This window comes from Hemiscyllium ocellatum, chromosome 2 (assembly GCF_020745735.1).
Source record: "Hemiscyllium ocellatum isolate sHemOce1 chromosome 2, sHemOce1.pat.X.cur, whole genome shotgun sequence".
In the NCBI taxonomy this organism is placed as follows: domain Eukaryota; kingdom Metazoa; phylum Chordata; class Chondrichthyes; order Orectolobiformes; family Hemiscylliidae; genus Hemiscyllium; species Hemiscyllium ocellatum.
Genome location: NC_083402.1, coordinates 29,391,819 through 29,417,922, shown reverse-complemented (window position 1 = coordinate 29,417,922; position 26,104 = coordinate 29,391,819). Strand labels below are relative to the sequence as shown.

Sequence of the window (26,104 nt, the reverse complement as noted above, 5' to 3'; positions counted from 1 at the left end):
TGCTACAATCATTCTGACTTAAACACAGTTAAAAAGATAGTTCAAGGTTTAGTTTCTCTTTGTTAGATGGGTTGTCTCCACGTGAGGCCCCAGATAACATTCAATATCTGCCAGCTGTTTGTGCGTAATGCATCTCTAGAACTGAAACATCAAAGAGTATTCTTTGAACAAGAATCAACCTGTAATTAACTTCCAGGCCTGGCCTCATGTTCAAATGTCAGCTTATCTGTTCTCCTCTTCAGTAAAACCAAGCTGTTGGTTGTAGTCTAAAGGTCACCTTCAGCTCTCAACTGACAGTTCATAGCTCCAAACCAATAATGAGTTTTAAAAATCATGAAAAAAATCAGCAAGGATTCTAACAGTTGAATATTAAAGACTCAGTACCATTTTCCAAAGATTAGAAGCGGACAAATGGTGTCATTGTGAACATTTCTCCCTCAATCAAGGGCATCAAAATCCATTTGATAGTCATTAGTTTGTTGCATGCAGAATTGCCCATTTCATTTTCCTACATAAACCATACAAATAATAGACTATCAAGAGTTTTAGGGAATCCTGGAACTATGATGAGTAGCTTAAAAATACATTGCTGGAAATGTGCAGCAGGTCAGGCAGCATCAAAGGAACAGGAGAGTCGACGTTTCGGGCATAAGCCCTTCAGGAATGAGGAGGGTGTGCCAAGCAGGTTAAGATAAGAGGTAGGGAGGAGGGACTTGGGGGAGGGGCGTTGGGAATACGATAGGTGGAAGGAGGTTAAGGTGAGGGTGATGGGGCGGAGAGGTCGAAAAGAAGATTTGCAGGTCAAGAAGGTGGTGCTGAGTCTGAGGGTTGGGACTGAGATAAGGCAGGGAGAGGGCAAATGAGAAAGCTGGAGAAATCTGCATTCATTCCTTGTGGTTGGAGGATTCCTAGGCGGAAGATGAGGTGCTCTTCCTCCGGGCGTTGTGTTGCCATGGTCTGGTGATGGAGGAGGCCAAGGACCTACATGTCCTTGGCGGAGTGGGAGGGGGAGTTAAAGTGTTCAGCCATGGGGCGGTTGGGTTGGTTGGTGTGGGTGTCCCAGAAACGTTTTGCAAGTAGACGACCTGTCTCCCCAATGTATAGGAGGCACATTGGATGCAGTAAATGATGTGTGTGGAGGTGCAGGTGAATTTCTGACAGATATGGAAGGATCCCTTTGAGGGAACTGAGGGGGGAGGTGTAGGCGCAAGTTTTGCATTTCTTGCAGTTGCAGGGGAAGGTGCTGGGAGTGGAGGTTGGGTTGGTGAGGGGTGTGGATCTGACTAGGGAGTCGCGGAGGGAGTGGTCTTTCCGGAACGCTGATAGGGGTGGGGAGGGAAATATAAACAGACCCCACCACCAAGGATATATTTCCCTCCCCAACCCTATCAGCGTTCCGGATGTGGCCTCTATACCTTGGGGAGACAGGCCGCCTACTTACGGAACGTTTCAGAGAACACCTCTGGGTCACTCGCACCAACCAACCCAACCGCCCCGTGGCAGAACACTTTAACTCCCCCTCCCACTCTGCCAAGGACATGCAAGTCCTTGGCCTCTTCCATCGCCAGACCATGGCAACATGACGCCTGGAGGAAGAGCACCTCATCTTCTTCCTAGGAACCCTCCAACCATCAGGGATGAATGCAGATTTCTCCAGCTTCCTCATTTCCTCTCCCCCCACCTTTTCTCAGTCACAACCCTCAGACTCAGCACCGCCTTCTTGACCTGCAATCTTCTTCCCGACCTCTCCGCCCCTACCCCCCTCTCCAGCCTATCACCCTCCCCTTAACCTCCTTCCACCTGTTGTATTCCCAACGTCCCTCCTCCCTACCTTTTATCTTAACCTGCTTGGCACACCCTCTTCATTCCTGAAGAAGGGCTTATGCCTGAAACGTCGATTCTCCTGTTCCTTTGATGCTGCCTGACCTGCGCTTTTCCAGCAACACATTTTTAAGCTCTGATTCCCAGCATCTGCAGTCCTCACTTTCATCTATGTCAATGTGTAAAGAAACAGCGGGCTTTTCAACTATTAAAATGAGATATTTTAACCATAGTTGGTCATGTAATAATGTTCTGCCACAAAGTAATATGGAAATGGGCTCCCATACAGTTATATCTGATCTCCACACATCAATACAGGTAAACTAAGGCACACGATATATCGTGCAGAATTTTGTTGACCACTGACTGGTCAAGTATGAGTAGTACCACACATTTCATGTTGATAATCAGCCTGAGAAATCTCAGCAGCATTTGGTCTCTGTATCTTGAGTTTTCAATTTCTTTTTGACCTGTAATTGTTTTTCTTGAACACCAGCATGTTCTACCTGTAACATTTGAAATCATGCCTCTGGATCTGCTGGGTTATTGCTGACTGGTAGAGGACATTTGTCTGGTGTCACTGATGATGTTATTTGTCAGATGGAATAAAGTGATGCCTGCATTAAAATAAACACATGAGGATGCAAACAAAGCAATCCATGCAAGAAGATCCCTTGTGTTTGAAGCTGCAACTTAAACAAACTTTTTTATTTGCCAGTTTTGGATCTGCAGTCCATGCTTCATTAATGAAATGTAGTTTTTGTTCACTTTAATAGGCAGTCTATGGAATCTAACATTTGCACAAAAGTAATTGACAGATTCTTCACCGATTTAAAGGAGCAAATTCTTGAAACAGTAAGTACTGCAGGAATACATATTTTCACAACTCACTGCAAACCATTATTTTGGTGCATCTTACCTAAGGGGCATCAAACTCAATTTAGGTCAGAGCTTCCCAAATTGCAGATCATGAGTTAATTGTGGCCGTGAGTACGTCAGGGCCCAGGAGAGCAGTTACAGGAGTTCTAAACATCAGTCGCTGGCTCATTGGCCAAGTTCTCTGCTAATCAAAATACAATGATATTTCTGATTTACAGCATCCACGGTTCTTTTCTGTTAATCAGGATGGTCAGTTCCTAAACCAGCCAATCTGGTGTAGACTATCTCCATTGACAGATGTTCAACCAATGTTTGTTGTTACATAGAACATTGGCCTGTGAGGACATGCCAGTATCAGTGTTATTCCTCTTTTCTTTCTTTCTTGCATGCCTCCTGTTCAGCATGGTTCTGTTGGAGAGCACTGTACCATGCTGGTGAGTTTAACGTGGCTCTTGCATTCCCCTACCTCCTGATCCCACAGATGTCGTCACTCTGATGCAACCTGGCTGCAAATGGCTTTTCACCCTGTCATTATGAGAGAGAGAGTGAGTGTAAATCAGTGTCTGTTCCAGAGTGGGCATATGAATGTGAGAGAATATTGATGATTGGGGGTGAATTAGAGTAATGTAGCACACCCACACATCCTACAAATACACCTTTGCCTTTTATTCCTCAAATGGGATCATTGGATGAAACTGTTTGGGAGACATTAATTGGAAAGTAGTGTCAAAAGAGCCATCTTGACTTGTTGCGTGCATCTTGTAGATCATATACGTTCTATGCCACTGTGTCAGCGGTACGTTACGACAAGGCAGTGAACCCTTCTGTTAATTAAACCAAACACCCAGAAAAGCTCACCTCGCCTCATAATCTGTTAAAACATGAGTGACAGAGAGCTTCCAAATTCCACTATTCAAAGAAAATAATGTCAATTTATTCCTTAACTCTAAAAGTGAACATTTAACAACAACTATTCACAACTTTAAGTTTCCCTTTCTCTTAACTGTTTATTACCTGCCTCCAACTCTATAACAATATACTGTGACAATAAACACTTTAAAATTACATCAACTTAATTTCAAAACCATACAGCGGCTGTTGTCGTCTGTGTCTCTCTTTTTCCAGCTGAAGATCTACCTGGGTTGTCGTCTTTCTTTTACTGCAAATATTTTTCATACGAAACGGTACCTTTGATAGAGTGTTTCGATGGCAGTTACTTTGTCGATGGCCATTACTTTCTGTCTGACTTTCAAAATGCCTGCTTTTTTTTTTATGTCCCCGACATTGGATTGTCTCATTGATTCGATATTGGCAAAACAATAAATTCAAACTGGTTTGGATTTTAGTATTCTGGGGCATAATTTAAACTGGTTAAATTTGAATTGTTGTCAAAACAGCAACCAAATCAGGTACCTATTTCACAGCCAAATTTTACATAGTTTCAATTTTCCAGTTCACTCTGAGACTGCTAGTTAGTCATCTGACAGGTGCTTGTAAACTCTTAGTGCAAAACAGCATTCACTCTGTGTTAAAGGTACAGCACACGCCTTCAACTTCATAACAGGTAGAATTAGTGAATGTTAAAGGTGATGGATGGGGTGGTAACCAAGCTGGTGGTATTGCGCTTCTTGAATTGGAGATGTACTCACACAGGCAAGTGGAGAGCATTTCGTCACACCTCTAACTTGTACCTTTAGAGAGTTGACAGGCTTTGAGGAGACAGGTGAGTGACCTGCTGCAGAATTCCGAGCCTCTGACTGTTCTTAGAGCTATGGTACTTATATGGTAGGTCTAGTTCAGTTTTTAGATAATGTAATGCCCAAGATGGTAGCGATACCATTGAACGCCAAGGAGAGATGGTTCGATTTGCCTCTTGTTGGAGATGATTGTTGCTCAGCACTTATGTGGTGCAAATGTCATTTGCCAATTATCGGCCCAAACCCAGGTGTTGTCCAGGTTTTGCTGTATTTAGACATGGACTGCTTCAGTATGTTGAGTTGTGAATGGTGACTAACGTGCTAGGATGTCAGACCGACAGCCACCAGAATATCTCAAACCTTTTATTCTTTTTGCCTTCAAGAACTCAGACTTGTTAACAAAACTGTTTTGTTTTCTGAACTCAATCTTTGCGGATGAATCTCTCTAACATGCGTGAAATCGTCAAGGAAGATTCCACGTCTGTCTCTATGATAGAAGGAAGGTTATTGATGAAGCAGCTGAAGATGGTGCGTCCAATTGAGGCCCTGGGACTGAGATGATGGATCTCCAACAACCACAACCTTCATCGTTTGTGCTAGGTATGATTCCAACCAATGGATAGTTTTCTGCCTGATTTCCAGTGACTTCAGTTTGGGATCTTGATGCCACTCTTGGTCAATTGCAGCCTTGATGTCAATTTTATTTCCCTCTGGAGTTCAGCTCATTTGTCCATGCTTGAACAAAGCAGTAATGAAGGTCAGAAACTGAGTGGTCTTGGCGGAATCGCATATTAGGGAGCAAGTTGTTGTTGAGTAAATGCTGTTCAATAGCACTGTTGATAACTGCTGTCAACAGTTTGATGATCCAGTAGACTGATGGGATAGAAATTGGCCAAGTGGAATTGTGCTGCTTTTATAGATAAGGTATGCCAGAATGTTTTTTCCACATTACAGGGTAAATGACGATGTTTTACCTGTTATTTGGTTAGCGGTATAGCAAGTTCTGGGGCACTAGTCTTTAGTACCCTGACCAGAATATCATCCAGTCTCTTAGACTTTGCAGAATAGCGTGCCTTCAATCATTTTTGATATCACATGATTAAACTCAGTTGCCTGAAGACATGACAATTGCGATGCTTGGGATCCTGGGAAGAAGCAGAGATGAATTGTTCACTCAGAACCTCAGGCAAATAGGTGCAAATGCTTCAGCCTTGTCCTTTGCATTCATTTGCAATGCCTCCCAGTCAGTGAGGGTTGGCATATTTGTGGAATTGCCTTCTCTAATTAGTGATTTAGTTGCCATGCAGGATTCAAGGCTGGATTTAAGCTTGTATCCAGTTTGTTGGGTATCGGATTGTGTGGCTCAGTGTTTCGGGTACTGCTTTTGCTGTTTGCAGGCAATAACCTGATGTTGCAGTCTCACTTTCTGCTCTGCTCCTGCCTGGTATACCCTCATACACTTTTCTTTAAACCAGAGTTGATCCCCCAGCTTTAAGGTAATGGTAGAATGAGGTTATACTGGATTATGAGGTTACTGATTGTTGGTGAATGCAATAGTGTGCTTGCTGATGGCCTGCAGCATCTCATGGGTTCCCTGTTTTAATTTGCTGAATTGTTAAATTTTATTCTCTTTAGCACAATGGCAGTGCCAAATGACATGATGAAGGTAACCTTGATGTGATGATGTGAATTCATCTCCATAAAGACTCTTGTGGTGATCACTTGTGTCAGTATTGTCATGGGCAGATGCATCTGCAACTACTGGATTGGGGAGAACAAGGTCAAATAAATTATTTTCTGCTATTACTGGTTGCCTCACCACCTGCTGATGGTCCAGTCATGTCTTTTAGAGGTCTGATAGTACAGTACTGTTTTATTGTTGATTAAATCTCCTACCCAAAGTACATAGACACCTTAAGTCAAGCACATTGAATACAGGGAATTAACAAAATGATCACCTGTTGGAGTTAGCAATTGCATTTGTCAGCCAAAGACTTGACAAATAATTGGATATTACAATCTCCTATGTCTGAAGCACCTTTTCTTGATGAATCCTGATGTCTCCTTAATTGATTGAAAGACCTTGTGATACTTTATACTGAGCAAGCTGCAGCTCCCAAGATCCCAGAGATTTCTGCTGAGATTTGGTGACATTTATCTATGCATGCGAAGGATGTCAGACTGACAGCCACCTGCCAAACCTCAAACCTTTATTCTTTTTGTCTTCAAGAACTTAGATAAAAATGTTTTTTTTCTAAACTGAATCTTTGCAGAGGAATCTGATTTTGTTTCCCCTTGATGTGCATTTTCAGTTATATAGAGGGGTAAACATTTAAAATGTAATATTACAAACTGTTAACCTGTTCTTCAATGAAGATTTTAAAAATATTATACAGTAACTTATTTATTAAAGCAACCTGGTTATTGGTTCTTTGTTTTAAGTGCAAGAAGAGTGAGCGTACAATTGGTCATTGGATAAAATTTGTTGAAACACCTGAATTAGTGGAAAAACAGTGCATTCCTCTTATCTCAGTCATAATAATGCAGTTCTGATCAAATAGTATTCTCCAAATAGCATATTTTCTTTTGGGGAAGAAAGTTTAGAAAAGATCTATGAGGAGTTTGACCAGAATTTCATGAAGGCAACCGGCAGGAATGATCTCGCAAGCTTGCGCTCTTTCATCTGGGAAAACTAAAGGATGACCTGGTGTACTTTTGAAAATTTTTAAAGGGGTTCAAGAGGATGAATGTGAAGTAACTAGAGCGGGAAGAGGATCGTATTAACTTTCAATAGGGGCGCAGACCCATTCAGCCAAATAGCCAATTTTCATGTAATGATGACAACACTAAAAGAGACTATTTGGCCCATTATGTCTGTGCCAGCTCTCTGCAGATGCAACTACTTAATCTCACTCTCCTATTCTTTCCAGGAAGCCCTGCATCTTTTTCTCTGAAGATGTTTATCTATTGCCTTTTGTTAGCTATGACTGAATTTGCCTGCTGCAGATTCTCAGGCAGTGCATCCTAACGACTTGGTGTGTGTAAACACATTTTTCCTCATTTTTCTTGTGGCTCTTTTGCCATTCCCCTTCAGTTGTGTCTGCTGTCTTTCTGGCAATAGGAACAATGCCTAATCTGCCTAAAACCCCTCGATCTTCTCTAGGACGATCCTAGCATCTGCAATCTATCCTTGTAACTGAAATCCCTGGGACTTTGCTGCATCTTTTCTAAAGCCTGTACATCCTAAAGTGTGGTGCCCAGAATTGAATACGCAACTTGAGTGGAGTTTGAATCAGTGTTTTATTAAGATTCTTCACATCCTTCCTTTCTGTTGTATTCTATATCTGTTTTAAAACTCAGGACTCTGTGTGCCTTTTTTAATCACTTTTTCAGCCTGCTCTATTACCTTCAACAATCTAGGTACATATAACATCAGGTCTCTGTTCCTGTATAAACTTTCGCACTTCCCTGCAATAAACATCTCCTGCCACTTTTCTGCCAAATTCACAAGCCTATTCCCTCATGAAATATATCTGTTTCTTTCTTTTATCCTGAATACTTTCCTGCAAGTTTTGAAATTATGTTCTTCATGTCCAAGGCTAGATTATTAATATGTATCAAAAAAAGGAATGATTCACCAACACCTGAGGGATCCTATATTATACATTTTCTTTAAAAGGATAGACAAAGTTCATAGCTGTGCTCTGATTTCTGTCACTCAGTCAATTTTATGTCAATGCTACGGCTGTGTCTTCTATCACGTGGGCTTTCCTCAAAATGATTTTTAAAGTTAATTAACCAAATCAACCAGAAAAATATATTTGGCTGTTGGGGTAGTATTTTTGATGTAGAATGATATTCAAACTGCTAGTTTGGAGCTGGCCACCTTCTTTAAAGTTAGTGTTCTATTTTCTTGAATAATATTCCATATCTCAACATTTTCATTCGTAATTGACCAAACGTAATTTGTCCAAATTGTTCAAACGGAAAATTTACTAGAGACAGGTTTTTCACATGATATGTTTGCCCATCCAGATTGACAACATAATTTCTCTTCTTTTAAAGATCAGTCAAGTGAAAGATCTGAAGAATTTGGAAAGAGCAAATGCAAGGGTAACTATGGGACGTGATGTTAATATTTAATGTTTTCAGTATTGTATAATGTTGAAAATTGAGCTGACATTACCTAATATTCAATATTGATAGGTGATGACAACTTTCAACAGGACAAGACAGCAGTTTCTAGTAGCTCAGAAGGAATTGAATGAGTAATGCTAAATTTTATTTTATTTTAAATCCATCATTTTGACCCAGTTTATGGTTGTGCTTACATCTTTGTTTCGAGTATAATCTCTATTAATATTTTCTTGCAAGCGAGTTGATGTGAGGTACTTGATTCTAGTATTGCACCACAGGAATGAAATATAACATATTTAAATGCACAGTGGTGGCATTACTAATAATTTAAATTATAATCCAGTTACCTTAGATCAGTTGAATTTCTTTCATTACTAATCAAAATTTGAAAATAATATTATGATTGTTTACAGGCAGGAAGTACAACTCAAATACTTACGGAAAGAGTATTCTGAATTAAGTCAAAAGAAATCAGATTTGCTACATGCAACACAATTCCTGTCTGGTTTTAAACAACTGCAAGCAGAATATATTGAACATAGAAGCAAACACCCTGGTGAGAAACAAACGGTAAGACACTTTTTATATCCATTGGTGCTGCTTATCTGTAAAATGCTATTTTATAACTTAGTCAGTCACAGAGAGGTTCAGGTTCTGACAACCTTGCCCTTGAGCAGGGTCAACCAACTTGATTTATGTTAGCAAGCTAGAGATACACCAACAGTGTCAGCAGCTCCCTTTTCCATAGAGTCTAGCCTGAAAAGTAGAGACATTCTAAATGTGTTTCACAGGAAGAAACGGATGATTTTCTTTCTACTAGAAAGCAAAGATGAGCAAGGAATTGGACTAAAGTCATAGATTTTGTTAAGGATTTTAATGGTCTAGAGAAGAATGGGAGTTTAAGAAGGGAAGATGCTAAATGCAGGCTTTAAATTATTTAAAATTGAATGGAAAAACATGCATTTTGAAGTGCAACCATTCCTATTCAGGTACCTAGCTAAATGATTTTGTGACAGCAATAACAGTTCTGATACAAAGGAAACTAAAGGATAGCATGTTCAAGATAACCCATATCCTTCTGCATCAGGTATTTTGATTTTCATAATTTGTTTATAAATCTCTCCGATAGATAAACAAAGAACTCCTTTAATTTGTTGTTGGTTACTTCTAAAGCTGCTTTTGTTATAGTTATAAGCACAGAGATAGTCATAGAGTCTTACAGCATGGAAACAGACCCATTAGTCCATGCCGACCAAGTTTCCCAAACTAAACTAGTTGTCCTTGCCTGCATTTGGCCCCTATCCCTCTAAACATTTCCTATTTGTGTACCTGTCCAAATGTCTCTTAAATGTTGTAAATGTTTGCATCTACCACTTCCTCTGACAGTTCATTCCACATTAAAAAAAACCTTCTGTGTGAAAAGTTGCCTTCAGGTTCCTTTTTAAATCTTCCCCCTCTCACCTTGAACATATGCCCACTGAGGAACTCAGCCACCCTAGGGAAAAGACCTTTGCTATTCACATTATCTATGCCCCTCATGATTTTATAAAACTCCGTAAGGTGACTCCTCAACCTCAAGTCCCAGCTTCTCCTTATAACTCAAACCCTCCATTCCCAGCAACACTTTGGTAAATCTTTTCTGAACCATCTCCAAATTAATAAAATCCTCCCTATATTAGGCTAGATGGCCTCACCAACATCCTGTGCAACTGCTACATTACATCCCAACTCCTATCCTCAAGTGATCTAAGCAATCAAGGCAAGCATGCTAAACACCTTCTTAACCACCCTCTCTATCTGTGACACAACCTTCAAAGAACTATGTACCTGAACTGTCAAGTCTTTTTGTTTGACACTACCCAGGGCCCTACCGTTAACTATGTAAACTTTGTTTACCGAAATGCAGTTCCTCACATTTATCCAAATTAAACTCCATCTGCCACTCCTCAGTCCATTGATCCAATTGATCAAAATCCCTTTGTCATCTTAGATAACCTTTTTCACTGTCAACTATTGCGCCAATTTTGATGTCATCTCCAAACTTATGAACTCTGCCTCCTAAATTCTCAAACTAGAAGTGGTTCCAGGACTGATCCCTGCAGAACACTGCTGGTGACAGACCTCCAGTCTAGAAAATAACCCTTCTACCACCAAGCCAATTTTGTATTCAATTGGCAAGCTCTTCCTGAATCTCAAGTGATCTAACTTTGTTAATTAGTCCACCATGTGGAACCTGTCAAAAGCCAAGTAGACCATTTCTATCACGCTGCTTTCATCAATCTTTTTGGTTACATCCTCAAAACACTCGATCAAGTTTGTGAGACACAATTTCCCATGAGCAAAACCATGTTGACTATTCCTAATCAGTCCTTGCCTCTCCAAATGCATGTAAATCCTACCCCTCAATCTTCTCAACAACCTAACCACCACTGTTGTCAACTCCCAAGTCTGTAGTTCCTCGGCATCTCCTTATAGCCTTTCTTAAATTAAGGCACATTAGCCACCCTTCAGTTAGCTGCCACCTCAGCTGTGATACAAATATCTCTGCTAGGGATCCTGCAATTTTTTTTCCCTAACTTTTCAAAATATTCTGGGATACACCTCCAGCACTTCCTCTTCTGTAATGTGGATTGATTTCAGGACATCAATATTTATTTCCCCTAAGTTCCCTTGCTTCCATTTTTTTTCTGTACAGTAAAAACTGATATGAAATTTTTGTTTAGTATCTGTCTAACCTCTGTGGTTCCACACATAGATCAACGAGATCAACTATCCCCACACAACTAGTTTAAAGGCTCCCGAATATCACTAACAGATCTCCCTGCCAGGATATGGGTGAAACTCCTCAATTTGAATAGGTCTTTTCTGCCTCAGAAAAAGTTGCAATGATTCAAAAATTAGAATCTTTACCCACTGCACCATCTCCTCTTTCATTGATTTATCTGCCCTGTCCATATTGTGTTATCTGCAAATCTGGAGATATTACATTGAGTTCCCTCATCTAAATCATTAACACATTAGCATATTGTTAATAACTGGATCCTTGTACCCATCACTGGTACCCTACTAGTCAATGTCTGCCATTCAGAAAAAAAAACTATTTATTCCAACTCCTTGCTTCTGTCTGCTAATTTTCCATCCATCTTGATACACTATTCCCTCAATTTGTTATACTCTCTTTATCTCCATGACACTTTATGCTGTTGATTTAAAAGAAAATCATCAACCTGTACTGTATGCATACTCAAAGACTGAGCTTCCTTGGCCATCAAGTCTTGGGTTTGGACTTGACTCTAGAGTTCTGGCTCAGGTTGGTATGCTACTTGGTGTTGCAAAATTTGTGCTTGTTGAGTCTGGTAGATGAGTAGTCTGATAGTTAAGAGTGGAAAGGTTGAGAGAAGTAGTAGCAAGGAGACAGTAAAAAAAAAAGCAATTTGACCTGACTTACGTTCTTATTTTCTTTCTACAACTGAGCCAACTTGGTAATCTACAATGCTTCTAATATGTCTTGCTCACAATAAAGAGACAGAAATTTCCCCCATTTTTCACTACTTTTGGATATTCAAAATTTCAAAAGATAAGAATGACAGTTATTTGTATAATATTCTTTTGCAATTGGTTTTAATTTTATTTTCTAATTTACAGTATAACACTTCCAGCTTTCCTGCTTTGTTGCTAGAAGCACGTGGAATTCTGGGAGCAGAAAAACAGCTGCAGATAATAAATGCAAAATTACAGCAATCACTGGAGAAGCAGCAAAACAGTTCGACAAGTATGTAGCCCAGGGGTCCAGTAAAGAGCTCATCTTCCAAAAAGCAGTGTTAATTGCCCAATTTTGGTACATGTTCTTGAGGCTGCTGGATTGACTGTTCACCTGCTTTTCATTTATCTTCAGCGGAGTGTATGTGCCAGCAAGGAAGCCCCTCTAATTTGCCAGTCATTTTAAATTATGGTGGAAGATTTGATTAAGAGTCTGGTAGAGGTATAGGCTTTCTAATTCCTAATTGCTACTGATGTAGAAACCACAAAATTTACCCATTATTTATCAGTATGCATAATCTTTACTGATGTGGTTTGTATAAATAAAACAAACTTTGTAGTTTATCTTCAAGGTGTTTTTTAATGTTAAAATATAGATGAAAGCTTTCAGTATTACAAATTTGTTTGAAGAGTCAAATTTAATAGAAAACAAAGTAAAATTGTATGCATTTGTCTATCAAAATAAAGGTTCTATATACTTAATGTATTTCTTATAGCAAAATGTTTTACAAATATACTGATTTTTACACTTTTATGTGGATGTCATAAAATGTCAAACATTATTTTCTTACAATGCCTAATGGAGGAAACAAAAGTCCTGAATGCTGTAAATAGAAGAACAGAAGAGCTATAAGATTTCCCGAGAACTACACTTTGGAATTCCTGAAAACAGATTCTGACCAATTTGAAACAAAAAAGGGGTTTATCAAAAACTTTCACTGTGGAGACCAGTATGTATTTGCAGCATCTATTTTGTACCCATGCTTGTAAATGCCTCCAGTTCCTTCACAGCTGCCAGTAAGTCATTATCAGAAAGTATTTCAGGCTCCTTATTACTCAACTCTGACTGTATATTAAGATTAATATTGAATTCAGAGTCTTCAACAGCTTCTAATAACATTGCATCATCATCATCATCATCATTATCAATAAAAGCTCTATTTTCCATAAGGACAGAACATTGTGTTCCAGGTTGTACCCAAATGTTACCAAGATGCAAATTGGTGTCTGTTGGAGGTACATTGATTTGACTTGCTTCAATGTTCCCATCTTCATCCATGGTAAAAACAAATTCATTATCCTGAAAGAAAGATTCCATTTCAAACAAATTTGCTGTTGGTTAGTAAGAACTAATTTTCAGATGATATTAAAGGAAATATATGGATAAGTTGATATCCCTGCAACAATTAACAAACATTTGGTGAGAACATACATTTCAGCTGGATCCTCCTATATAAAATGTTCATTCAGTGAAAATATATTGGCTTTGAGCTTAATGTTACATCTGTAGATGATGTAAAATAGCAGAGGACAGCACAAATGAATGAATCAAATGGGTGGGAAATTGATGCTGCATCCACTTGTGCTTAATCATATAGAATTGAGAACACTCTGCTTTTATTAACTGCTCTCTCTACCTATCAGTGTTACCTTCAAAAATCTGTTCATTCGTACACCAAGGTCTTTCTGTCCTAATCTCCCTTTAGGATTTTACCTGATATTTTATATTTTGTTTCAATGTTCTTCCACGAAAGTGCTCCCCCTACACTTGTCATCATCTGCCATTTATATGCCTTGCTAATGTCCTTTTCTCATTGACCTACTTTCAGATATTCTTCAACATATTCCAAAAGTGAAAACAGGAAAACTGGTCCATCTTGTTTATGTACATAATTAGCATGCTAATAGGGACAGAAGTCATTAGGTCTTCAATACAATGAAATAAGATGCTTCATTTGTTAAATTGCAGCTTATTACACTGGAAATGACTATTATTACAAGCTCAAATGATTTATTTTCAGCTTCTACATCACTATTTTGATATTGATCTAAACATTTGTTTCATAACGTACCATATCAATGAGGAAATCCAAACAGCATTCCTGGGGTAATGGGTGATCTTGAATTTAAAAGGAATTTAGCATAAGTTAGTCTACAGAAGACTACTAATGAAACTTCAAATATTCAATAGAATAAAATTAGTCCTCACTTTCAGATTTGAACTTTTGAGTTCGGCAAACAGGATCATAACATTTCTGGTACCAGATTCCCCTCTTCAAGTCAACGACAATCCTACAAAACAAAAATAGTACAATATAATTAACTGCATTGGATCCCTCAGTAGAAAAAAAATTGCTACCAGCCATTAATTAATTGCAGAACTCAACCATGCACTATATTTTTCTGCAAGAAATAAATAATATTTTTTAAAAATGTATTTATGATCAAACTTCAGACAAGTATAGCAGTGAATGCTGAAGTTTGTATATTTGAGAGAAAGTTGATTGCAACATAAGGCATGGAGTTGAAGTCAGATTCACTGAATATATTTTATGACAGGTGGTTTGTAGAGTTGTACTATAGGAGAATACAATCTTTTCAAACCTTGTTATCTTACTAACCTACTGACAGTATGCTTTGACTTTAAGTAGCTCTACCATCTTTTGGAATATTTTTAATAGTCATACAATTATCTGTATGAATTGTAAGGGATTATTTAAGCACGTGTGAGAGTTATTGTTTAAGGTCAATGTCACTTCATCAGTTCTGAAGGTCACTGACCAGAAACATTAACCTTTCTATCCAGATGCTGCATGTTTTGAGTGCCCCAATGATTGCAGAGAAGCCTGCATAGATCATTTAACAATTTGTGAACTGTACTTACATTATATGGTTGCGTTTATGAGCTCTTCCAATGTTGTCACACCAGTGGTTTTTGCTGATATCATACACAATCAGTTCTTCAGAAGAGAAATAATTCCATCGGCGCAAGACTAAGGAAATAAATTATATTAAAGCTGTTTTGAAATCAGTGTTACGTGAAATTAATAGCTCTGCTTTCCTAATGAATTGGGATTTAAAGCTGAAGGGATTGAAACTTACCACCTTGTATTCCTCCTTTGTTTACTTGACGAGTAATAAAACTGTCAATCTCTGGGTACGGTGAACAATGGTAACCAAACATATCTGTAAAACAAATCAGCTTTGATAAATATGCATTAATATTATTCTTGGTACTTTGAAACCTATCTGTCTCTATTTTAAAAAATCAATTTGTTCTGAGAAGAATTCTTTTCTAAAAGGTCAGAAAATCATAGCAAGGTGGCTCACAGCGCCAGGGACCCAGGTTCAATTCCTTCCTTGGGTGACTGTGTGTGTGGAGTTTGCATATTCTCCCAGTGCCTGCATGGGTTTCCTCTGGGTGCTCTGGTTTAATAACAACCAGGAAACCAATGCTGTAAAACACTTCAGGTTCATCAATGTCTGCAATCTTTACTTAGTTTAGCCTACGTGTGACCCTAGACCCACAGCAATGTTGTTGAATGTTTGTGAGAAGATTTGTAGCTCGGGTGCTCGTTGTTGTGGTTCTGTTCGCCGAGCTGGGAGTTTTTGTTGCAACAAAAACTCCCAGCTCGGCGAACAGAACCACAACAATGTTGTTGAATCTTAACTGACCAAAGAAATGAAAATAGCAAGCTGTTGGTGCTTCAAAACCACTAAATGGTCTCAAGGAAATAACTGACAATCCACCTGGCATCAGTTTAGGTCAATGGAAACAACATGGGAAATTTCAACCTGAAAGTGTTCTTCACTAACATTTGGAGGTCAGGGCTAAAATTTGGAAGATCTCTCAGACTGGTCAAGCAACAGCCTGTCATTATCTGTAAGATATAATTTAGTGAGTATGACAATGTTCCAGACGCCACCGCCGCCGCCGCCACCACCCCTGGGTATGCCCTGACATATATATAGGACCGGTCCAACAAAGATCAGCACAGTAGTACAATTTGGCAAGGAGTTGCCCTTGATGTAATCAAAATAGCTTCTAGACTCTTAAGTCTCATGGTATCAGGTCAAACATGGACAAGAAAATACCCTCCACCTTATGCTCCTCTCCTCAACTGATGGATCATTACTCCTCCATGTTGTAAATTATTTGGAGGAAGTCTGGAGGGGAGCAAGAGCATAGAATATACACTGGATGGAGTCTTCAATGTCCATCACCAAGAGTGGCTCAATATCACCTGTATTGACTGAGCTGGTCAGGTCCTAAACAATGTAACTGCTAGACAGGGTCTGCAGCAAGTGTTGAGGGAATTAACAGGAGAGAAAACATATATTTAACTTCATCCTCAGCAATCAGTCTGCCACAGATCCAGCTGTGACTGACCACTAATCAGTAATGTCAAGAAGTTGTCCTTCAGACCAAGGATATCCTCAGTGTGGCACTGAAAGTAAAGTTGCCCTCATAATACCAGACCAAAGGCAGCTCTCTCATTAGAGTGAAGACTTGTGGTGATATAACCAGAGGGTCAACATCTCTCAAGCAAGGAGCAAGGTTGGGAATGAGAGTCCTTCATAGTAACTTTGGCTTGTGCTGGATGCAAACCAGGCATCCAGCTACCAAAGTTAACTGAGCCTTCCCTAAAAGTATGGCACTACTACAAGGGGAGATTTCTAATGACTAAATATTGGGCATTCATGAACTGTATTCAACCATAATCTGTAACATCAAGGCCCAGCAAATCCATCATTATCATTAGGCTCATTGATCAACCCTGGTTTAATGAAAAGTGCAGGACCATCACCAAGGAAACCTAGAAGTATCCATGATTTAGAGGTGCAGGTGTTGGACTGTAGTGTACAAAGTTAAAAATCACACAACACCAGGTTATAGTTCAAAAGTTTGTTTGGAAGCACCAGCTTTCGGAGCACTGCTCCTTCATCAGGTAGTTGTGGAGTATAAGATCGTAAGACAGAATTTGTAGCGAACGTTTACAGTGTAAAGTATCAACCGGACAAACTTACACCATGGAACTACTTGTCAACCTGATGAAGCTACAAAACAGAACTACTTGCATGCCAAACAGTATAACGGGCAAAACAATCCAACAACTACTGGATAAGATCTGCAGTTCTGCCACATCCAGCCATGAATAGTGGTGGACAGTTGAATAACTCATAAGAGAAGGAGGCTGCACAAATATTTGCATCCTCAATGGTGGGGCTGCCCATCACATCATTGCAAATGAGAAGGAAATTTGTTTTCAGCCACAAGTGCCATGTAAATCATCCATTTTTGGTTCATTGGCTGGGCCAGCATTTATTGCTGATCCCCAATATCTCTTGATCTGATTGGTTTGTTAGGGCCATTTCAGAGGACAATTAAGAGTCAACATCACATTGTTGTGAGTCACAGGTCACATGTAGGCCAAACCAGGCAAGGACAATAGGTTTTAGTCCCTAAGGAGCATTAATGAATTAGCTTTGACACAAACAGAAATTGAACTCAGACTTGAAACATTAACTCTGCTTTCTTCCCACAGCTGCAGTCAGATCTGCTGAGTTTTGTTTCAGATCTCCTGCATCTACAGTTCTTTATACAAATGAGTTTTTAAAACAATTGAGTTACACGATTGCAATTTGAGCTTTTAATTCCATGCTGAATTCAAATTTCACCATCTACCATAGTTCGACTCAATCCCACATCCCTAGAACATTAGCCTGGGATTCTGGACTAGTCCAATGACATTACCGTTAAGTCACTACTTCCCTCAATGCCATTTTCAGCCAATTCATAAAATGCACTCCACCTGATATTCAGAAATAGCTGGAGAGACCAGATGCCGCAAATGCTACAGATACAGACAATATTCTGATAATAATACCAAACACTCATACTCTAATATGTGGGCAGCACTGTGGTTAGCACTGCTGCCTCACAGCGCCAGAGACCCGGGTTCAATTCCCACCTCAGGCGATTGACTGTGTGGAGTTTGCACATTCTCCCCATGTCTGCGTGGGTTTCCTCCGGGTGCTCCGGTTTCCTTCCACAGTCCAAAAATGTGCAGGTTCGGTGAATTGGCCATGCTAAGTTGCCCGTAGTGTTCATTCGGTGTAGGGGAATGGGTCTGGGTGGGTGCACTTCGGCAGGTCGGTGTGGACCTGTTGGGCCAAAGGGCCTGTTTCCACACTGTAAGTAATCTAATCTAATACTTGCTGTGTCCACAACCAAGCTGATCAAGTACAGCCACAACAGTGGCATCTACGCGACAATGTGGAAATTGCACAGGTATATCCTGTATGTTCTAAGTAAGACAAATCTGCCTCAGTCAACAGCCCCATCAGTTTACTCTCAATCATCCATAAGGTGTCATCAACAGTGCCATAAATGCTTAGCAATAACCCCTTCACTAATGTTCTGTTTGGGTTCCACCAAGGCCAGTCAGCTTCTGATCACATAACAACCTTGGTTCAAGCATGAATTCCAGAGGTGAGGTGAGAATGACAGTCCTTGAAATCAAGGCCTCATTTGACCGAGTGTGGCACTAAGAAGCTGTGGCATAACTGGAATCAATGAGAATCAGGAGAAAAACTCTCAACTGTTTGAAATCATACCAAACAAAGAAAGATGGTTATATTTATTGGAGGTCAGTCATTTTATCAACACAGCTCTGCAAGCATTCCTTGGGGTAGTGTTCTAGGCCCAACCATCTTCAGCTGCTTCAGCAATGACCATCATCTGTTATCAGATCTGAAGTGAGGATGCTCAGTGATGATTGCACTGTGCTTGGTAGCATTCACACCTACTCAGATATGAAGCAGTACATGCCCATATGCAGAAAGAACTGCTCTTAATTCACTAATTGTACAATTGCCTTGCTCCTCTTTACATGCTGCTTCGCAATTTGTCACACAAATTGACCTTTTTAATCTCTAATATCTCATTTTAGGTAAACCTAGTGCTGTTCCTGATGCATTCTCTTGCATTCTTCATTCAACCAAGGTTGATTCTTTGATTGTAATAGTCCAAAGGGGAAAAATAACTGGTCATGAGGGTACTGACTATAGTGATAAAACTGAGTTGCTTACTTCGCCATTTTAGAGGGCAGGTAGGAATTAACCTGCTGTGGGTCTGAAATAATTTCTAGGTCAGACCGGGTAAGGTTGGCAGATTTTGTCCACTGCAGGTGAACCATGAGCAAAGCACACAGGTTTTTATGTCAATCCAAAATGTCATAACCATTATTAATGGAACCATTTTATTCAACTTTTATTAAATGTGAATTTTGCCAGCAACTAGGCTAGGATATGAAGTTGTGTCTTGCGACTCAGTCCAGACCTCTGGATTACATTACTGATATACTACTGTTTCATCAATAGACACAGGAAAAAATAGCTATTTGATTCTCTCTTCATTTTAATTCCAAGTATCCTATTTTATATCTTTCAAATTGTCTCACTGATTTAACATATTCTAGATGTTAACTTTTCAGTAAATGAGCAGAATTGTGTTTTCAAATGTGTTATTTTCTCTTCCAGATCTCACTTAAGCAGTTGGACTAAGACTAGGTTTTAGCCAAAGGCATAGACTGTAAAATTTAATGTGACCACATCTATGGTACTTATTTGTACATCCACACTTATTTGAAATATTGGAGATGGATGTACTGGTCAGTGGTTCAGACGCCAACAGCTAGACGAATGAAAGGGTATGTATCTACAACTGAATGCTGTGTAAACTTTGAAATTAACACTGAAACAGATAGCGAAAATCCTATTTGGATCTTATTAAAAGAAATAAGAAACTGTTTTCTATTAGTGATTGACAGAATCGGCTTCTCGGTGGGAGACAGATGGTGGTGGTGGAGTGTTGTTCATTGCAGTGGAGGCCTATGCAGGGATTGGTGTTGGGTCCACTTTTGTTTGTCTTTTATATAAACTATTTATTGAGAATTTAAGAGGCATGGTTAGTAAGTTTGCAGACACCAAAATTGGTGGAGTCAACAGTGAAGAAGATTATCTTAGGTGACAAAGGTATTTTGATGAATTGGGCCAATAGGCTGAGGAGTGGCAGATGGAGCTTAATTTGGATAAATGCAAAGCATTGTATTTTGGTAAAACAAACAAAGCCAGGACTTGTACAGTTAAAGGTAGGGCCCTGAGTAGTGTTGTCTAACAGAGATACCTAGGGGTATAGGTCAATAGTTCTTTGAAAGTTGCATCACAGATAGACAGGATGGTGAAGAAGGCGTTTAGCACACTAGCCTTCATTGCTCAGACCACTGAGTATAGAAGTGGAGATGTCATGTTGCAGTTGTACAGGACATCGGTGAGGCCAAGTTTGGGGAACTGTTTACAGTTCTGGTTTCCATGTTATAGGAAAGATATTCTTAAATTTGAGAGAGTTCAGAAAAGAATTACCAGGATATTGCCAAGACTGGAGGGTTTGAGTTATAAGATGAGACTGGATAGGCTTTGATTTGTTTCACTGGAGCGAAGGAGGTTGAGTTTATAAACTCGTAGAATTTATAAAATCACAAAAAGGGCATAAAGTGAATAGCAAAGGTCTTTTCCCTAAGGTGGTTGAGTTCAAAACTAGGGCACATATTTTCAAGGTGAGAGGGGAAAGATTTAAAAAGGGCCTGAAGGGCAACTTTTCACACAGCAGATGGTTTTAGAACATAGAACATAGAAGGATACAGCGCAGTACAGGCCCTTCGGCCCTCGATGTTGTGCCGACCGAATCCTACCTAACCTATACTAGCCCAATAACTTCCAAATGCCTATCCAATGCCCGCTTAAATGACCATAAAGAAGGAGAGTTCACCACTGATACGGGCAGGGCATTCCATGAACTCACAACCCGCTGTGTGAAGAATCTACCCCTAACATCTGTCCTATACCTACCACCCCTTAATTTAAAGCTATGTCCCCTAGTAACACCTGACTCCATTAGCGGTAAAAGGTTCTTAGTATCTACCCTATCTAAACCCCTAATCATCTTATACACTTCTATCAGATCTCCCCTAAACCTTCTCTTCTCCAATGAGAACAGCCCCAAGTGCCTCAGCCTTTCCTCATAAGATTTTCCTACCATTCCAGGCAACATCCTGGTAAACCTCCTCTGCACTCGTTCTAAAGCTTCCACATCCTTCCTATAGTATGGCGACCAAAACTGCACACAATACTCCAGATGAGGCCTCACCAGAGTCTTATACAACTGCAACATGACCTCAGGACTCCGGAACTCAATTCCTCTGCCAATAAAGCCCAGTACACCATATGCCTTCCTCACAGCACTATTTACCTGGGTGGCAACTTTCAGAGATCTGTGTACATGGACACCAAGATCCCTCTGCTCATCCACACTACCAAGTAGCCTACCATTAGCCCAGTAATCCATCATCTTGTTATTCCTACCAAAGTGAACGACTTCGCACTTAGCTACATTGAATTCCATTTGCCACATTTCCGCCCAGCTCTGCAACTAATCGATATCCCGCTGTAACCTACCACTTCCTTCCTCACTATCCACAACTCCACCGACTTTTGTGTCATCTGCAAACTTGCTTACCCAGCTTTCAAGTCCTTCCTCTAGATCATTTATAAAGATAACAAAAAGCAATGGTCCCAAAACAGATCCTTGTGGTACACCGCTAGTAACTGCGCTCCAAGATGAACATAATCCATCAACTACTACCCTCTGTCTCCTTCCAGCCAGCCAATTCCTAATCCAAACCTCTAATGTATCCTCAATGCCATACCTCCGAAGTTTTAGCATTAGCCTACCATGGGGAACCTTATCGAACGCCTTACTAAAATCCATATACACAACATCTACTGCTTTACCCTCATCCACTTCCTTAGTCACCTTCTCAAAGAACTCAATAAGGTTTGTGAGGCACGACCTGCCCTTCACAAAACCATGCTGGCTATCCCTGATCATGTTATTCCTACCCAGATGTTCATAAATCTTATCCCTTACCATTCTCTCTAAGACTTTGCCCACCACTGAAGTCAGACTCACTGGCCTATAGTTACTAGGGCTATCCCTACTCCCTTTCTTGAACAATGGGACCACATTCGCTATCCTCCAGTCCTCTGGTACTATTCCCGTAGACAATGACGACATAAAAATCCAGGCCAATGGCTCTGCTATCTCCTCCCTAGCTTCCCATAGGATCCTGGGGTAAATGCCATCAGGCCCAGGAGACTTATCTATATTCATCCTTTCCAATATTCCCAAAACCTCCTCCCTGCATATTTCCAGGGCATCCATTCTAATTATTTGTGATTCCATATTCACATCAGCAACAGTGTCCTGTTCCTGAGTGAATACTGATGAAAAGTACTGATTTAATGTCTCTCCAATCTCCTCCGCCTCCACACACAACTTCCCACTACTATCCTTGACTGGACCGATACCTACCCTAGTCATCCTTTTATTCTTGACATACCTATAGAAAGCCTTTGGGTTTTCCCTAATCCTACCAGCTAAAGACTTTTCATGTCCCCTTCTCGCTTCTCTTAGCTCCCTCTTTAGCTCCTTCCTGGCTACCTTATAACTCTCAATCGCCCCAACTGAACCTTCACGCCTCATCTTTACATATGCCGCCTTCTTCCCTTTCACAAGGGACTCCAATTCCTTACTAAACCACGGCTGCCTCACAAGGCCCTTTACACCATGCCTGACTGGTACATACCTATCGAGGACACGCAGTAGCTGCTCCTTGAACAATCCCCACATCTCATTAGTGTTCTTCTCTTGAAGCCTGTTTTTCCAATCCACACATCCTAAGTCATGCCTCACTGCATCATAATTTCCCTGCCCCCAGCTATAGCTCTTGCCCTGTGGCACACGATTATCCCTCTCCATCACTAAAGTAAAAGTCACCGAGTTGTGGTCACTGTCCCCGAAGTGCTCACCTACCTCCAAGTCTAACACCTGGCCTGGTTCATTACCTAGAACCAAATCCAATATAGCCTCCCCTCTTGTTGGCCTGTCGACATATTGTGTCAGGAAACCATCCTGCACACATTGTACAAACACCGACCCATCTAATGAACTCGAGCTATAGCTCTCCCAGTCAATATCTGGGAAGTTAAAGTCCCCCATACACCCTGCTACCTTCACTCTTTTCCTGAATCATCCTCGCAATATTATCCTCTACTTCTCTAGGACTATTAGGAGGCCTGTAGAAAACACCTAACAGGGTGACCTCACCTTTCCTATTTCTAACCTCAGCCCAAACTACCTCAGATGGCAAGTCCTCTTCCATCGTCCATTCCACTGCTGTGATACTGTCTTTGACAAGTAATGCCACGCCTCCCCCTTTTTTACCCCCATGTCTGATCCTACTAAAACATTTGAACCCTGGAACGTGCAACAGCCATTCTTGTCCCTGTTCTACCCACGTCTCTGTAATGGCCACAACATCGAAGTCCCAGGTACCAACCCACGCTGCAAGTTCACCTACCTTATTCCTTATACTTCTGGCATTGAAGTATACACACTTCAATCCACCTTTCTGGTTACAGGCACCCTCCTTAGAGATCGCTGCATTATTCCTAACCTCCCTACACTCAAGGTCCTGTACCCTAAAGCTACAGTCCTGGTTCCCATGCCCCCGCGGAGTTAGTTTAAACCCTCCCAAAGAGCACTAGCAAACCTCCCCCCAAGGATACTGGTGCCCCTCAGGTTCAGGTGTAGCCCATCCTTTTTATAGAGGTCCCACCTTCCCCAGAAAGGACCCCAGTTGTCCAGAAACCGGAATCCCTCCCTCCTGCACCATCCCTGTAGCCACGCATTTAACTGCTCTCTCTCCCTATTCCTCGACTCTCTATCACGTGGACTCTCTTTATGTAGAATGAACTTTCAGAGGAAGTGGTAGACGCAGGTACAGTTACATTTAAAAGGCATTTGGATAGGTACATGAATAGGAAATATTTAGAGAAATTTGGGCCAAATCCAAGCAATTGGGACTAGTTTAGTTTGGGAAACTTGGTCAGTATGGACCGACGGGTCTACTTCCATGCTGTATGACTCCATGACTCGACCCCGTGCTAATTACTATAACAAAAACAGCTTTATGAGTAACCCAAACAGATTATGAAAAAACAAAATACCTGATGCAGAAAGATGTGGGTCATTTTGCATGTGCCATCCTTTGGTTTCCTCTGTATCGGAGCTATCACAAGTCAGAACTGTCATGCCATCACAAAATCTGAAATTTTCATCGTAATTTAATTGTAGAAGTTTGCAAATGATGTTTATTTTAATTGTATTAACATATATGACATTCTTTCTGACAATTACCATGTAGCATGCATCGAATTTCTACAAATCAATTTAAAATATTCAACTTTATTGGCTGGTCTGGATCACATGAAAACTAATGTCATTGAATGCAATTTATTATTTGGTTTCTCTTTATTATTGCAATTCATTGTAGAAATTAAGGTGCAATGAAAACAGCAAATTTGTATAATCAGGCATACAACTTGTTCAAATATGATAGCCCATGATATGGATGAAAAGATTGATCAAACTATTCATTTCTTGATTGATCTGAACAAAACTGTATTCTCAGAAGATAATCCAAAAATTTGATTAGTGTCTGGTGCAACAATATAAATTTGAAGAAAACAATGTAAACTTTCTTGAGAAAGTAGAAAAGGAAGTCTGAAAATGAATTTTTATTAGAATACATTACTTTTATTAAAGTTTCATATACTAAGATAGTCTTCTGGAAATAGCAAATTTTCATTTACGTAAGACTTCATCAGATCTCCCGGAACTTCTCATACAACAATTAGTTTTGAGCATTATTGGTGAGACAGGCCGCTTACTTGCGGAACGCTTCAGAGAACACCTCTGGGCCGCCCGAACCAACCAACCCAATCACCCCGTGGCTCAACACTTTAACTCCCCCTCCCACTCCACCGAGGACATGCAGGTCCTTGGACTCCTCCACCGGCAGAACACAACTACACGACGGCTGGAGGAGGAGCGCCTCATCTTCCGCCTGGGAACCCTCCAACCACAAGGTATGAATTCAGATTTCTCCAGCTTCCTCATTTCCCCTCCCCCCACCTTGTCTCAGTCGGTTCCCTCAACTCAGCACCGCCCTCCTAACCTGCAATCCTCTTCCTGACCTCTCCGCCCCCACCCCACTCCGGCCTATCACCCTCACCTTGACCTCCTTCCACCTATCCCACCTCCATCGCCCCTCCCCCTAGTCCCTCCTCCCTACCTTTTATCTCAGCCTGCTTGGCTCTCTCTCTTATTCCTGATGAAGGGCTTATGCTCGAAACGTCGAATTCTCTATTCCTGAGATGCTGCCTAACCTGCTGTGCTTTGACCAGCAACACATTTGCAGCTGTGATCTCCAGCATCTGCAGACCTCATTTTTTACTTGAGCATTATTTAAGCAAGTTGAACAGCCACAATGCACATATGCAATACTCACATAGCAAAAAGTTGAATAATAGTGGTTGAGTGAAAAAGATTTGCAAGAACCCTGGGAGAACTTTAATTCTTATCAAGAACTTAAAATCTAGCTGAACAGGAAAACAATGACAACAACTAAGTATCAGATTAAAATTTCAAATCATTTTATGTGACCCAATTTTAGATTTACATCAGGCAGTGGGATAGCACTGCATACTGCAACAGAGATTTCTCCCCCTACTTCTCAAAAGATTGCTGGATATTACAGATGGTTTACCTGACATTGCTGACCAAAGAGCTGAGAAAAAACAGCTCCTCCGTAGAAAAATTCTTTTCAGGTTTTGGAACAAACTGGTTGTCTTCAGCAACTTCAAAACAAGTATTCTTTCCCAATTTGGACGATTTATACAATCGGAAGTTTCTGTTCTTTGTGTACACACCTTTTTAAAAGAAGAAAAAAAATCAAAGCAAAGCACAAGTCTTATTGCATTTTAAACATTACAACTAATGAAAGGAACTATGAAGTAGAATTTAAATTTGGGCAAATAGTTCCTTGCATTACATAAAGTGCAACTGT

At 40.3% G+C, this 26,104-nt stretch overlaps 2 protein-coding genes across 8 annotated transcripts in view; one reads left to right on the top strand and one right to left on the bottom strand.

Annotated features, from left to right (window-relative positions):
* cenpu (centromere protein U) overlaps nt 1-12,700 on the top strand; it is a 43,723-nt gene extending 31,023 nt beyond the window's left edge. For 2 of the 3 annotated variants that reach the window (XM_060835281.1, XM_060835290.1), the window contains exons 9-13: nt 2,598-2,676; nt 8,463-8,510; nt 8,604-8,665; nt 8,948-9,104; nt 12,180-12,700. In XM_060835281.1, the coding sequence (XP_060691264.1) occupies nt 2,598-2,676; nt 8,463-8,510; nt 8,604-8,665; nt 8,948-9,104; nt 12,180-12,314 (481 nt within the window). In that variant the 3' untranslated portion in view covers nt 12,315-12,700. The remainder of the gene's footprint in view (nt 1-2,597; nt 2,677-8,462; nt 8,511-8,603; nt 8,666-8,947; nt 9,105-12,179) is intronic. The other variant, XM_060835272.1, reaches the window with a different exon arrangement.
* Nucleotides 3,129-26,104, bottom strand: part of primpol (primase and polymerase (DNA-directed)) — a 36,627-nt gene continuing 13,651 nt past the window's right edge. For 2 of the 5 annotated variants that reach the window (XM_060835262.1, XM_060835266.1), the window contains 7 exons: nt 25,805-25,967; nt 24,204-24,301; nt 15,177-15,260; nt 14,959-15,067; nt 14,284-14,366; nt 14,147-14,193; nt 12,686-13,374 (listed from right to left, as the gene is read on the bottom strand). In XM_060835262.1, coding sequence (XP_060691245.1) covers nt 13,042-13,374; nt 14,147-14,193; nt 14,284-14,366; nt 14,959-15,067; nt 15,177-15,260; nt 24,204-24,301; nt 25,805-25,967 — 917 coding nt within the window. In that variant the 3' untranslated portion in view covers nt 12,686-13,041. Of the gene's footprint in view, nt 3,226-12,681; nt 13,375-14,146; nt 14,194-14,283; nt 14,367-14,958; nt 15,068-15,176; nt 15,261-24,203; nt 24,302-25,804; nt 25,968-26,104 lie in introns of those variants that run through there. The other 3 variants (XM_060835265.1, XM_060835254.1, XM_060835247.1) reach the window with 3 other exon arrangements.